The 16,508-nt window shown below is 35.1% G+C and overlaps 1 protein-coding gene across 6 annotated transcripts in view; it reads right to left on the bottom strand.

Moving 5' to 3' along the window:
- The window catches only part of LOC109000901 (uncharacterized protein At5g08430), a 33,650-nt gene extending 31,054 nt beyond the window's left edge, over positions 1-2,596 (bottom strand). For 3 of the 6 annotated variants that reach the window (XM_035686386.1, XM_035686388.1, XM_035686390.1), the window contains exons 1-2: positions 2,345-2,596; positions 1,342-2,125 (exon numbers count right to left, since the gene is read on the bottom strand). In XM_035686386.1, the coding sequence (XP_035542279.1) occupies positions 1,342-2,017 (676 nt within the window). In that variant the 5' untranslated portion in view covers positions 2,018-2,125; positions 2,345-2,596. Of the gene's footprint in view, positions 1-1,341; positions 2,126-2,224; positions 2,322-2,344 lie in introns of those variants that run through there. The other 3 variants (XM_018977949.2, XM_035686387.1, XM_035686389.1) reach the window with 2 other exon arrangements.
- Positions 2,597-16,508: the final 13,912 nt, after the last annotated feature.

Raw genomic sequence — 16,508 nt, 5'->3', positions numbered from 1 at the left:
ACTCATTGTGGAAAGAGGTAATCGAACACAAGTATGGTAGTGAGTGGGAGGAATGTGTTCTAAGGAGGGTAGGGGGTCATATGGAGTAAGCCTATGGAAATTTATTATAAAGGGGTGGAACACCTTTGAAAAGCATATTAGGTTTGGAGTGGGTGATGGAGCAAGACTCCGCTTCTGATTCAACTCTTGGAGTGGGGAGAGACCTCTTTCCATTGTCTTTCCAGTTGCTTTTAACATGGCTGGAAATCAGCAAGCGGCAGTTTCAGATTTGTTGTGTTGTGCCAATGGGACGGTAACTTGAAATGTCACTTTTACTAGAAATGCTCAGGATTGGGAACTTGATGAGATGGCAGCCTTTTTTAGTCACTTGTATTCAGCAAAGGTAGGAGGAAATGGGGGAGACCATATGTTGTGGATTCACACGGGGAGAAAAAAAGTTTATTGTTAAATCTTTTTACAAGACTTAGACAGTATAATAGCCCACCTTTTTTTCCTGTGGAAGAGTATTTGGAAAGCACAAGCTCCATCTAAAGTTGTGTTTTTTACTTGGACAGCTACACTTGGAAAGATTTTGATGGTTGATAATTTAAGGAAGCGGGGTATGGTGTTCATGGAGTGGTGCTACATGTGCAAAAGGAATGGAGAATCGATAGATCATTTGCTTTTACATTGTGAGGTGGCGGAGGAATTATGAGATGGTATCCTTGATAAAGCCGGACTGAGTTGGGTAATGCCTAAGAGTGTGGTGGAACTACTAGCGTGCTGGAACAAGAGGCATATCAGTGCACAATTGGCAGCAGCGTGGCATATGATACATTTGTGCTTAATGTGGTGTCTATGGTCAGAAAGGAATGATAGATGTTTTAATAATAAGTAGCGTGCAGTGGGGGAAATCTGAAATTTTTTTGTATTCTCTCTTTTAAAGTGGTTTTCAGCTATTGTATTGAAGGGTGAGAATATCCATGAGTTTCTATCTTCTTTTCAGTTCACTAGAATGTAATTAGGTGTCTCACTTTGTATACTTCCTATGTACTTGGGCATTACCTAGTTTCATTCTATTCAATAAAGCTATTTATTTACTTATCAAAAAAAAAAATGAAAAGTTCAATTATAATCGCTTAAGAAAAGTACAAATCAACCAATAAAGAGAGATTATTTTTCTTAGGTGTTAATGGTTTATATTTATCTTTTCTCAAGTGGTATAATATAAAGTTTCTATTACTTTTTTTTGGGTGTGTGTAAATACAAGCTGCTGAATGCTTTTGAAACTATACTAGTGGGAAAAACGCCTCGAGATAAACTTTCAGCCCATACAAGAGGGTTTAGAAATTAGCAGACTACCTGTGACTTGGACAAGCTGGTGAGAGTTTTTCTGAAGGTAATCATTAGGGTCAGATTTGATCCTGACGAAGCTTCCTACTAGTTTATCTTCAAAGGTTTCAGGGTCCTTGAGAAGATCTTCAACTAGACTTTTTCTCAAGTAGACAAGCTTAATGTTGTGAAGATTTAAGGCAGCAAAACAACTTGTCGGAGTTACGGAAACTTTTTTCTTTTGGTGGGCTGCTCTTTCCATACTCGAGATATTATCCCGTTCGTACGTCTCCAAAACGTTCTCCCTCTCATCAGAGCTGTATGAAAAAACTTCATCCGATTCCTCTAGGTTTTCGGCAAAATGTGGTTCGAGCAAGTCGTGGATTTTGATTCGGCTTACTGTTTTCCTTCCAAAAATTGAATGGAGCCTCTCATCACAAAGAATTCTCTTCTTTTTTGTGGGGTGAAGAAGGTGGTTGTTATTAACATAGTCATTTATAATGGCGGCAGCATCATATTGAGAGATATGCTCACTCGTATCTTTTCCTATCGATTCAAGGAACTCGATGAGCTGTCTCGATCCCCAACCAAGAAACTCCTTTTTCTTCGATCTTACCTTCCGTTTAGTTCTTACAGGAGTCTCATATTGATGCACGCTATTCTCTTCCATCCAATCAAATGGGGCAGATTCCACTCTCCCAGCCATTTTGCCGATACGGGAGCTCTCGATGCGCTAATGTAATATCGGTGTCGGTCTTCCTCGAGCGGAAATATGCGGAGTGAAAATTGAAAGGAATATGTTATTCATCAATGCCTGCAATATATCAAGAAGTTATAACCACACGCACTGGACATTAATTCAATCGTTAAGGAAAAATAGAACAAAAGCATTCAAATGAGCAGTGATTTTAACTTGTAAAAAACAAGCATATATATGTGTATAGCAATAAGTAAGAGTCGCAGCAGCAATGAAAATCTGCGACAGTGGGGGCTAAGGTTTATCACTGAAATAAAGCGAGTAAAAAGGCTCAGCTGAGATCTTCGAGGGTTCGCTCTTTGACGTGGGAGATCCTTTTCGAGGGCTTGAATAGGTTCACTAGTCACAACGACTCTCCACTAGTTCTCTTGGGGGTTTCAACTTTCAGGTCATCAGAACCGGCTCGGGTTTGGTTTTTCGGGTGGATCGTGAATTTCAGACTTTAAAATAGGAAAATCTGCCTAACATCCTTCCCTGCAAATAAATATTTTCAAAAATTATTTGTACAAATTTAGAGTGTCAGAGTTGGGTAGAGGAAGAAAAAAAAGGGAGAACAGAGAGAATTAGGATTATCCGTACAGATATATATATACACACTAGAGGTGATTTGACATGCAAAGTATATTTGCTGCATTTGTCTAATTGGAAGAAAAAATAAAATTTTTAAAAATAATGTGTCCAAATCGTAAATAAAGTGTGACTCTGTACATACAGCATAAAATCTTGAATAATTGAATTAGATGTTAGTTCACAATCATCAAGATTAAAAGAGTACATAAAATTGATTAGTAAATAGCCTAATTATTATGAGATTTAAATTATGTTAAAATTTCTAATTATTTATAAGATTTTACTCTCTTAAAAATATTTAGCAAAATTTCATCATTTCTTTAATGATAAAATATTAGTATTTTATAAATTAAAATTAATTTTAAAAATGTATGATATTATATTTATATTTTAATTATATATTTAAGTTAGTTCATTTTCAATGTTTTAACCTCTACCGTTGAATCAAATTTAGAAATTCAAGATGAAGGGTTGGCTGACAAAACTAGAAGACTAAAATCGTAATGACAAATCAAATAAGAGTGGCTGACAAAATGCAAATAAAAAAAGTAAAACACAAAAAGTAAGACTCAAATCGAAATAACATCTAACTACCAAAGGTATTGATGGAATAAAAATGTTAAACAAGAATTACTATTCATTATTGTTCATCACTATTCATTAATGTTCATAACTTATAGATGCTTTTAAGTATAAGGAGATATTAGGCTACAGGTATTTTGTTAATTTTGTTTTATTCTTGTCACTGTTGGCACCACCCCAATCGTAAAGATGATTTATATCTGTCCATTTTAATTCATCGAGTTACCTTGTCTCTACTTCAACTCCAATCATCTGGTCTTTCCTACTTATCTTACTTCCGCCCCCTTCTGGTATCAGAGCCACTATCATGGTTGTTGGTAGATGATTTATATTTGTCCATTTCAATTCATTGAGTTATCTTCCAATCCTTTCTTAGTACTTTGTTAATTGTGTTCCATTCTTATCTCTGTTGGCACCACCCCAGTCGTAAAGTGAATCCCAAGAATCGTGTTTATAAGGCCCGTTTTGTTAGAGAAAGTGTTTTAGGCATGAGTGGGTAGACGGTTGGCTAGGGTATGTGTTATGACATACAATAGGAACAAGAGTAAAGACATGATTGGTAAGTATTAAGTTTAGATTTTGGGTGATTTCAAGATGAATAAGATGTTTAGATTTAATTCGTCTATTAGTTCTAGATCTAGTATACCTTTTGATATTAATCATATTATCGATGATGAAGATTTTTCTATTGAAAAAACTGATAATATTGATTTCAATAAATGAAATATTCCAAAAATTGATGTTAAATCTATTTACAAAACTATCAGAACTAGAATTGTTTTCAAAACTGAGTTCAATATTAAAACTGTTGAATAAACCTATGTTATTTCAAAATCCAATGAAAAATGTTGCCTATTTAACATAAAATTTATTCAAAAATTTATGCATATTGATTCTGTTCAAGTTGTTGTTAAACCTCTCATGAGGAAATGCATCAATGTTTCGGTACTTCTTTGCTTGAGAGATGCTAGATTCAATAAAAGATTTGAGACTAACATACTTGGTATGATTCAATCATCTCTATTTACTGGTCCTCATTTAATTGGCTTCCAGTTATTTGGTCCCAACTTTCAATTACTTGTTTTATTTACTTGCACTATCACTCCAGTTATCTGGTACTTCAACTCCAGTTATATGGTCCATACTTCAACTCTAGTCATATGGTATTTGCTACTTACCTTGCTTCCTGTCTTGCTTCAGCCTCATTCTGGTATCAGAGCCACTATTATGGCTACTGGTAGATGATTTATTTATGCCCATTTCAATTCATTGAGTTATCTTCCAATCCTTCATTGGTACTTTGTTAATTGTGTTCTATTCTTGTCTCTATTAGCGCCACCCCAGTTGTAAAGTGAATCCTGAACCGTGTCTATAAGGTCTATTTTGCTAGAGATAGTGTTTAGGGCATGAGTGGATAGACGGTTGGCTAGGGTATGTGTTACGATATGTAATAGGAACAAGAGTAAAGACACGATTAGTGAATATTAAATTTAGATTTTGGGTGATTTCAAGATGAATAAGTTGATTAGATTTAATTCGTCTATTAGTTCTAGATCTAGTATACATTATGATATTATCAATGAGAAAGATTTTTCTGTTGAAGACACTAATAATATTTATCTCAATAAATGGAGTATTCCAAAAATTAATGTTAAAACTACTTACAAAACTACCTCGCCTCAAACTATTTTCAAAACCGAGTTTAATGTTAAAACTGTTGAACAAACCTATGTTATTTCAAAATCACATGAAAAATGTTGCATATTAAACAGAAAATCTATTAAAGAATTTTTGGTATGAATAGAATTTCTAGTAAAAGGTTACAAATTTCTGCATATTAGTTCTATTCAAGTTGTTGTTAAACCTCTCACAAGAAAATGCATCAATGCTTTGGTACGTCTATGCTTGAGAGATGCTAGATTAAAAAAAAATGAGACTAGCATAATTGGTATGATTTAATCGTCTCTATTCAGTGGTCTTGTTCATTTTGATTGTTTTCCTGAGTTAACTCTTGCTTTCATTGATCTTAATATCCTTAAAACTTTAACTTTAAATATTCTGACATATGGTTATGATATAGAAGAAGACAGGAAGCCTCTTGCCATAATTTACTGTATTTATTATCACGTGTTAAAAACTAATTTAAATCCTAAAACTATTTTGAAAACTTCATGAAATAAAACTTTATTAATCCAAAGTTCTACTCTTGATGCTACTATTCAGGTTCTAAAAATGATTTATTGGAAAGATATTATTCTTCCCAATGAATGGATTTTGGAACTTAAAGTTCTCCCTGCTAAGGTTATTTCTAACGAACTTAACTTTAATTATATTCAAGAGTATTTAAATGGTACTGTTAAATTAGTTTTGAACAACCTTGGTAAACAATGGGAAGAAATTCTTTCGTTGGAACCGAAAGTTCCTTTGCTAGATATATTACTGACAATCTCTGTAACGCCCCCGGTCCCGGAGGTCTGGAGAGTTAACTCATGTTACTTGAAACCTTCTCTCATAACGTACTCTAAATTCCCCATAAAATATGATGTTCAGCCATCAAGACACCAAATAAATACCTCAATGAATTAAATTAAAAACTCCACAAAAACTCGAAGATATCCATAACTCAAAACACCAAAATAACTTAAAATCATAAACCTACTAAATAAGACTCTCCAATAAATACTTGTAGCCCTTTGGCACTTATTCATCTACGATCATCAAACATTGCTAATACTTCCTACTCTTAACTTTCAGCTGATGCATCAAAATTATCTGAAAAATATTGTGAAAATAAGGGGTGAGTTGTTAATAGCTCAATAAGCAAAAAATATATACTATTATGTAAATATGAGCATTTTCAGAATTCAGTATGTAGAACAAAATATTTACTTTCAAAATACCAAATCGGAAACATTTGTTTTCAGAATGCAAAATCAAAACATATTTCCAAAAATATCAAAGCGAAACTTTCAGAAAACATTTCTATTCAAAAATCCTTTGACATATCAAAATCTAAGACCTCATTTTCATCATATTAGAGTATCATATCAGGACATATACCATGTTTAACCTCTGTGGTAGGGATATTAACCATAATTATAACCTGTGGAGGGTATGCCACTATTATCACATGTGGTTGGGTCGTATACCATGTTTAATCCATATGGTAGGGTTATAAACCTCAATTATAACCTGTAGAAGGGCCGTATGCTACTATGATCACCCGTGACTGGGCCATATGTCACTATTATCACCAGTGACTGGGTCGTATGCCACTATTATTACCCGTGGCTGAGCCGTATCTCGCTATTATCATCTGTGACTGGGCTGTTTGCCACTATTATCATTTGTAGCTGGGCCGTATCGAAACATAATAGAAATATCATAATTAGACTTTAATCATAATACAGCTTCGGAAAATCATGCCAAGGTTTTCATATGCTATAACACATCAAAACAGAGTATTGAACAAATTTAGATCATTTCACATCTTAAAAAAAATAGATTCAAAATATTTTCACGTCACATGTAAAAATTATCAAATTTTCATATTCACTCATTTTTCTCAATTCAGAAAACAGAATGCACAATATTAGCTCATGTCTACACCAATCATAATAAAAAATTCTTTTATCTTTCATTTGGATCTCATGAGTAATGCAGAACAAATAATTGAGGTTATTTTCACATTTCTTTTCAAAAAAACATATCATGCACATTTTCATTAACCAGCCTCAGTTCATTTTCTTTTATGCAAAGTCTAACATAGGAATCCCGCTTATCTGGACTTCTTAACTTTTCTAAATTTCTCCACAATAGTGCTGAACGAATAACACTTATCACCTATAAAATACACACTTAACTTAAATCTCTTATTACACACATAATTTGATATTCAAGCCTAAAATATTAAAACAATCTATTTTTCTAGAAAATATCCAAAAATTCTTGTAACCCTAAAATTAACATCACTTCTTAAATAAATCGATATCCACTTAATGTCTCTGACTAATACATTAAAATCTAAATTTTTACTTTAAAATAACGTGTATGGCTATATATGTGCTCCATTAAAACTAAAATCATGCAAAACACATCTTCACTTAATATTCACTTAACATAAATGCAATTAAATCACAAGTCTACTTAACGCCAAAACCCAACTTAAAATACATATCCAAATTTTTAAAAAGTCAGGCCCAACCCTTAATCTACCAAGGCTTTCCTATTAGGGCAAAAATGTAAAAATATTCAAAAGGTTTGAGGTGCTTTATGGAAAATCAATGACAAAAGGGCTTGATGGTATTTTCATAAATACTAGGGAGGTCATGACCATTAGGTTTAAAGCTGGCTAATAGTTATTTTTCACAGAGTCCACGGCAAATACTTGTTTCTAGAGGGAAAAAAAAAAAACAGAACAGAGAAAAAAAGAAGACAAAAATCGAAGGAGAAAAACTAACGTCGGGATGAAGAGTTTACCTAGAGAGAGATGCGGAGGAGACTTGGGTGGAGCAGGATGGTTGAACCCTCTGAGAGAGAGAGAGAGAGAGAGAGAGAGAGAGAGAGAGAGAGAGAGAGAGAGAGAGATGAGCGAGAGAGAGGGAGCAGAGAGATGGGGCTCGATGTGAAAAGAAGAGAGATGGAGGGACATAGTGGGCTTACCGAGAGGGAAGGAGGCGTGCAGAGGGCACTCGGGCAGAGCTGGGCGGTTGAGGTGGATACGCCGACAAGCTGGACTTCACCGTGCCTAGGTTGGTGGCACCTAACAAAAACGTGAGCTAGGAGAATGGGCTGCTCTATTTCGATGTGGTGAAAACAGAGCCTTTGGCATGATGACCAACGATGGCTCCACTGTGGATTTACGGTTGGGTTATGGTGGTGGCACCACGAGTGGGTGAGGGGCAAGGTGGGCAGTGAGGTTTGGTGGCCACGACCAGACGGCCAAGGGCTGGCAGTTGAACGCGAAGGAACTGATTTTTGACGTTAGTGTTTCACACAATAATCGCTTGACATTGCGGTTCTGTTGGGGGGGGAGGGTAGCAGTTCTCTGGTGCAGTGGAGGCTTACCACAATGTGGAAGAGCCTTGAAGTGTGGGTTGCTGCGATGCATTGTGGTACTTGGCATTTCCTAGACGTGGAGACGTGGGTGGCTGAACAGGGGGCTGAGCGTTGGTGGGTGGTTGTTTATGGTGGCTATGTTGAAGTGGCAGCAGCGGCAGTATCTTGAAGGCAGGAGGAACACGAAACGACAGCCTTAGTTTTTAGGTTGAGAATGGCTTATGGGGTATATGTGTGATACTATGTAACAAATATATATAGGAAAACTAATAAAACCCTAGAGAAGGAAGGAGGGAGACGTGCATCATGCATGCTGTGGAAAACGAATGTGATGAAGCCATGTATGAAGAGGAGTCTGTGGGGGCTATGCGTGAACTTGTGAACCATGTGAATATAAAGTGTTGTCATTTACCCTAGCGGAAACAAACGTGCATGCAGAAGAAACGGACATGCATGCCGTGGGAGCCGATACCAAATCACATGGGCTTGGGCTTCTGGCCCATCTAAAAAATTTGGCCCATGTTTCGTAGTGAACAAAAAGAATTTTAATAAATGGTGTTTTCCCTAAGTTTTGGGCCTCGACTCATCCTTAAGAAAAATATACTTGTTACTTAAATTTTCTCGACCTATAAAAGATTTTCCATTTGATCCAAAAATATTTAAGGATTACTAACATAGCAAGCCCATTAAAAAAATATTCGATATCTGCCAAAATATAGTTTGGACCCAAAATCAATATAAAAAAAATCATACTTGAAAATCAACTGAGTTCTTCATACGAATAAATCCCTTATAAAAAATTTTTTAGAAAGCGGCTTAGTGCTGGACCTGGGTGTTACAATCCTGAAAGAAGAGACCACAATCTCAAAAACTTTTTGGAAGATTCAGTCAAAACTGTTAAACCTGATTTAAAATTGAAAGGTGTTTCTACATTATCTCAAGTTGCTTCTGCTTACTATACTACCAAAGATACAAAAGTATCCAAACGTAAAGCCATAAAGGAAGAAGCCGATAAAGAAAGAAAGATGCTTCATCTTTATCCCCAACAACTTCAAATATGATTGCTCCTATTCATCACAGCTAATTAACTGTGATCAGTAGAGATTTTGAAATTGATTTGATTGCTTTATATAATGAATATAGTTATGTTAAAAATCGTGATAAGAGAAAATTTTATCATGCTAATTTTTCTGATTTAGAAAAACTACATATTAAACGAAAATGGAAAGACAAAATGTATGCCTTACAAAAGCATATATTATTATTTGATTTTGTTGAAAATTATTATGTTTCTAAAAATAGTTTGAACGTTGTTAAAACAAATTTTGTCAAGGAAGAAGGAAAACGGTTATAAGATCTAGTCATCCCCCTTTAGAGACAATGATTATTTCCCATAAAGAAGTAGATATAAATACTTCTCATTTTAAATTACCCAATACTGATTCTGATGCTACTACTTTTATTGAAATAAAGAAAATTATTGAACAAAACAATTATGTCAATAAAACTCTTCATGTTATCGGTCAACAATTAGATCGTATTGAAGATAGTGTTAAAAGTCCTGTTTCTACCGCTAAACCCGAAAAACCTTTGATTATTTTACCAGAGATAAAAACTCAAATGGCAAGATAGTAGACCCCTAACTTGGCAAGGTGTGCATTGTTACCTTGCACTTAGGCCTAGGTAGCAGGGACTTGTTGCTCGGCCTACTCGTACTGTCAATCAAGAGAGTAGATAAGATCAGAAATTTTAATAGGGCAGATGGGATAAGATTAGGAATTTTAATTATAGAGTTGTGCTACATCTATTGAGGGTGTAGCCTGATGAATTCTCCCAAGAACGCTAATGCCTTTTTTGTCATACATTTTTTTTTTATATATTTTAAAACATTTTGTTTTAAAATACAACATTAAAAAATAATTACTTAATCACTAAGTAAAAAAAAAAATTATATCGGAACCCATCCTCGAAACAACTAGCATTTCCCTTAATTATTTGTATGTATAAATTGAGTTTGAAAAAATATTTCTTCAAATTATAAATCAGGAATAAGTCTGGAATTCCATTTTTTTGTAATGGTCATGGGATTAAAATAGTTTAATCCAGGTTTTTCCATATCAATTTTTTCAAAATTCTTTTCAAGTAAAAGAACATCTTTATTTTCAGAGGAATCGGAATAAGATGATTCTTCTGTAGAAAAATCAGCAACCATTTCTTTACCTTTGCTACTTAAAGTACTGGTAGAAGGTTATTTCTTTAAGTTAGCAAGCATTTGATTAATTTTATCAAGAGTGTTGGCTGGTTTGGTCTTGGGACCTTGCCGACCAAGTAAGAGTCAGACTTTATATAAGTATATATAATCAACATGAGTATATATAATCGATAAATAAATAATATATGTTTTTATAACCTATGTACGATTAATATTGGAGTTGGAGGTATAAGTCAGAAGTCGAGTTTTTCTGACTAGCTCCTGTTGACCGATTCTTTCTCATGAAGACGTTTGTGAGTGGGAGTCTATCATCTTAAGAGTCCTTTAAGTGGTCAAACACTCCTCCATCAATTTAAAATTGATCCCATGAAAATAGGATCACGTGGGACACGTAAACCCGAAATTTGATGGGAATTTCGGCTATAAATACATGTGTTTGGTCCCCAAACTCACTCACTCAATTCCCTCCGGTAATACACCATCTAAATAGAGTAGAGAAGAGTTTGGAAGAGCCAAACACAGTGAAAACCGAAACAAATACAGTGAATTGCATCAATGGCTGGAGGTAAGATTTCTTGGCGTTAAACCCTTTAATTCTCATTTCTAAAGTGTTATTCCGCATTAGAGAATTTTATTTAAGTCTAACAGTTGGTATCAGAGCATTAAAATCCTCTGTCTTGATGTTTAAATTCAAAAACCCGAGTTCCTCTGTTTTTGGCCGTGAATTGAAAATTTTTTTTGGGTTTTGATTTTTGGACGTTTTTAATTTGAAAGAAGTTTAGAAATCATAAAGAAATATTTTTTCTAAGCATTCTGGGATTAAAAACATGTTTTTTGACGTGAAAAAACACTGTAAAAAGCGAAATTCGCGCTGCGTCTGGAGGTTGAAGACGACGCGAACGACATGTCGTTTTCAGGCTTGTTGAAAACGACATGTCGTTTACAGCAGCTTTTGTTTCATTCGGTTCTGCTAAACGACAGGTCGTTTTCAACTTTGATGAAAACGACATGTCGTTTAGCATAAGGTTCTTATTCCCGTATACCACTAAACGACACGTCGTTTTCAATTTAATGAAAACGACATGTCGTTTTACTTCGGAGGCCGTTCAAGTGTAATGACAAAAACGACACGTCGTTTTTCAATTGATGAAAACGACATGTCATTTTATTCGGTAGTCGTTTATCAAGCCTGAAGGTGAACGACATGTCGTTTTGAGTTTCAGTAAAACGACATGTCGTTTAGAGGCTGTCTGTGTTTTAAGAAATGGGCAAAACGACACGTCGTTTTTTCCTTCTTGAAAAAAAAACGACCTGTCGTTTACTTGGTGCAGAACAAAAAAAAAAAAAAATTTTCCCTTTTTTAAATGGCTTGAATTGTGGGTTTTTTGGTCTAAGGACCATTGTGCTTATAATTTTTTATTATATGCAATGAGGATATTTGTTTATTATGCTCATATTTAGTTTGCATGAATTGATTAATTTTTTTGCTTTTTACATGCAATTTTTTATGAGTATATAGTTTAGAGCATGAGATTAAATGTTATGCATAATATTATAATCTAGATTGTGCAATATTTATGCTTATATATTATGAATCTTTTGTGCATAGTTATAACATGTGAGTATTAGTTAAAATTATGTAATTCATAATATTAAGCTAGTCTTATGCAATTTAAATGTCTAGTGATCCATATAGTTTTATGTTAATTAGAGAATAGCCACAACATCTTTAATTAAGTAAAATTATAATGATTGATTAGGATCACATAAGGAATATTAGACATTAATTATAATTAATTATACATAAATATAATAAATTTTATCCCACAGGAATTTTTATTATATTTATATTATTAATTAGGATAAAATATCAAGTTATTCATAAATTACCCACAGGAATTATGAATGAAATAAATAATTTGATAGTTTTATCATAAAAGTCTACGATAGAATATATATCAAATTCATAATATACCCTTTAGAATTATGAATTAAGTAATTATATTGATAAAATTCTATCATATAGATTAATTGGATCTACTGGTATTAAAATTTAGCCCACAGGCAATTTTATGTCATTAGATTCAATTTGGCATGATTTACATTGGTAAAACATGAATATTTATTTAGGCCTCAATTTTAACATAAACATGTAATCTATATGCAGTTTCACAACCTACAAATTTCTCTGATATTCATTATGATATCCCTGAACTTAAGGGAGATAACTATAAGGTCTGGAATGAGAGAATTCTTCTTCATTTAGGGTGGATGGACATAGATTATGCTATTAGGAAAGACGAACCACCAGCTGTAACTGATACCAGTAATGCAGCAGACATCGCACTTTATGAGCGATGGGAGCGATCTAATCGCCTAAGCATGATGTTCATTAAGACTAGAATATCAGCTGGTATTTGTGGTTCTGTCGATCAGCATGAAAAGGTCCGAGACTTGCTAAAAGCCATTGATGAACAATTTGTCACTTCAGACAAGGCTCTAGCAAGCACCCTAATTATGAAGTTCTCATCCCTAAGACTCACCAGTGTGAAAGGTGTGCGTGAGCACATCATGCAAATGAGGGACAATGTGGCTCAATTGAAGAAACTCGAGGTTGAAATGTCGGAGTCCTTCCTAGTGCACTACATCCTGAACACACTCCCGCATCAATATGGACCATTCAAAATCTCTTACAACACACATAAGGATAAATGGTCAATTAATGAACTCATGACCATGTGTGTTCAAGAGGAAGGGAGACTGATGATGGAACAGGGTGAAAGTGCAATGCTGGCAACGCATGGAAATGGCAAATATCAAGCCAAACTGAAGGGAAAAGGCAAAATACCTCCCCAAGGTGGTATTAAGAAAGATTCCAAGTGTTTCTTCTGTAAAAAGAAGGGACACATGAAGAAGGAATGCGCCAAATTCCAGAAATGACTTGCAGACAAAGGTAATTCGACCTCACTTGTTTGTTATGAATCTAATATGGTTAATGTCAATATTAACACATGGTGGATTGATTCTGGATCAACAATCCACATTTCGAATTCCTTGCAGGATTTGCAAAACCTAAGGAAGCTAGTGGGAAGTGAGCCAAGCATCTTATCAGGAAACAAGATGGGCTGGCATGTGGAAGCTGTTGGAACTTGCTATTTAATTTTATCTAGTGGTTTTGTTTTAAAGTTGGAGAAAACCTTTTATGTTCCAAGTTTTTCTAGAAACTTGATTTCAGTTTCAAGACTAGTACCTTTTGAATATTCTTTTAATTTTTCAAATTCATCATTCAGTTTATTTTATAAATCTGATTGTGTTGGGAATGGTACTTTGTCTGAGGGTCTTTACTGCATTAATTTACAAAACAATACCACTTATGATTCAATGCATGTTCACACTGGCACTAAAAGATGTGTTATTAATGAGGATTCCTCTAAATTATGGCACCGGAGATTAGGCCATATCTCCATAGATAGGATTAAAAGATTAGTAAATGAAGGGGTACTTAATACTCTGGATTTTACTGATTTTGAGACTTGTGTGGACTGCATAAAGGGAAAGCAGACCAACAAGTCAAAGAAAGGTGCCAATAGGAGTTCAGACATATTAGAGATCATACATACTGATATATGTAGTCCAGACATGGACTCATATGGTCAGAAATACTTTATCTTTTTTATAGATGATTACTCACGATATATGTATCTCTACATGCTTCATAACAAGAACGAAGCATTAGATGCCTTTAAAATCTTTAAGGCTGAAGTAGAGAAACAATGCGGTAAACAAATTAAGATCGTGAGATCGGATAGAGGTGGAGAATATTATGGTAGATACACTGAGAATGGACAAGCACCTGGGCCATTTGCAAAGTTTCTTCAAGAGCATGGGATTGTTGCCCAATACACCATGCCTGGTTCACCGGACCAGAATGGTGTAGCAGAAAGAAGAAACCGAACATTATTGGACATGGTGCGGAGTATGCTTAGCAGCTCCAATCTTCCTAAATCATTGTGGGCTGAAACACTTAAGACGGCAGTGTATATATTAAACCGAGTTCCAACCAAGGCTGTTTCTAAAACGCCATTTGAATTATGGAAATGTTGGAAACCGAGTTTGCGACATATGCGCGTTTGGGGATGCCCGTCTGAGGTGAGAATTTATAATCCACAAGAGAAGAAACTAGACCCAAGGACCATTAGTGGGTATTTCATTGGATATGCTGAAAGGTCTAAAGGTTATAGATTTTATTGTCCATCTCACAGTACTAGGATTGTGGAATCAAGAAATGCAAAATTTCTTGAGAATGACTTGATCAGTGGGAGCGATCAAACCAGGAACATAGTTTCTGAGAATGATCATTCAGAATCTCAACCTTCCACTTCAAGTGATAGATTGGTTATTGTTTACAACACCCCTCAAGTACCAACTGGTGTTGAACTACCAATCATTGATGTTCCACAAGTTGCTGACGACACTCTAGTAGATCAGGTAGTTCAAGAGTTGCCAACAACTTTTGAACAACAAGTTGAACCACATACTACTTCTCAGGAAGATGATGGTGCAACATTAAGAAGATCTGTTAGAGCAAGAAGATCAGTAATTCCTAGTGATTATGTTGTATATATGCAAGAATCTGACTATAACATTGGAGCCGAAAATGATCCCGAGTTATTTTCACAAGCCATGAGTTGCAAAGAATCAGAATTATGGTACAATGCCATGAAGGAAGAGATGAATTCCATGAAGAGTAACGAAGTCTGGGATCTTGTTGAGTTGCCTAATGGTGTAAAAGCCATTGGATGTAAATGGGTCTTTAAAACCAAAAGAGACTCATTAGGCAACATTGAGAGATACAAGGCAAGACTCGTTACTAAGGGATTCACTCAGAAAGAAGGAATCGATTACACGGAGACTTTCTCTCCCGTATCTAAGAAAGATTCTTTGCGTGTTATTTTGGCATTAGTAGCCCATTTTGACTTTGAATTGCAACAAATGAATGTGAAAACAGCATTTCTCAATGGAGATCTAGAGGAGGAGGTTTACATGAAACAGCCTGAAGGATTCCCCTCTAGTGATGGTGAGCAATTGGTTTGCAAGCTTAAGAAATCCATATACGGTTTAAAACAAGCATCTCGCCAATAGTATTTGAAATTCCATAATGTAATTTCTTCATTCGGTTTTGTAGAAAATGTTATGGATCAATGTATATACCAGAAGGTCAGTGGGAGTAAAATATGTTTTCTTATTTTATATGTGGATGACATTTTGCTAGCAACCAATGATAAGGGTTTGCTGCATGAAGTGAAACAATTCCTCTCTAAAAATTTTGATATGAAGGATATGGGTGAGGCATCTTATGTCATTGGCATTAAGATCCATAGAGACAGATTTCGAGGCATCTTGGGTCTGTCTCAGGAAACCTATATTAATAAATTTTTGGAGAGATATCGGATGAAGGATTGTTCACCAAGTGTAGCTCCCATTGTGAAGGGTGATAGGTTCAATTTGAATCAATGCCCAAAGAACGACCTTGAAAGAGAACAAATGAAGAACATTCCATATGCTTCTGCTGTCGGAAGCCTAATGTATGCTCAGGTCTGTACAAGACCTGACATTGCATTTGCTGTGGGAATGTTGGGACGATATCAGAGTAATCCAGGTTTAAACCACTGGAGAGCTGCAAAGAAAGTAATGAGGTACCTTCAAGGGACCAAAGAATACATGCTTATGTATAGACGAACGGACAATCTGGAAGTAATTGGCTACTCAGATTCTGACTTTGCTGGCTGTGTTGATTCACGCAAATCAACATCAGGATACATATTTTTGATGGCCGGTGGAGCTATATCATGGAGGAGTGCCAAGTAGACTTTGACTGCCACTTCTACTATGGAAGCCGAGTTCGTCTCTTGTTTTGAGGCTACTTCACATGGTGTATGGCTTAAGAGTTTCATTTCTGGGCTTAGAATTATGGATTCAATCTCTAGGCCATTGAGAATGTATTGCGACAATTCAGCT

Source organism: Juglans regia, chromosome 16 (assembly GCF_001411555.2).
Source record: "Juglans regia cultivar Chandler chromosome 16, Walnut 2.0, whole genome shotgun sequence".
Lineage (NCBI taxonomy): Eukaryota > Viridiplantae > Streptophyta > Magnoliopsida > Fagales > Juglandaceae > Juglans > Juglans regia.
Note: the sequence above shows the minus strand (reverse complement) of the source record. Positions and strands in the feature narration are given on the sequence as shown.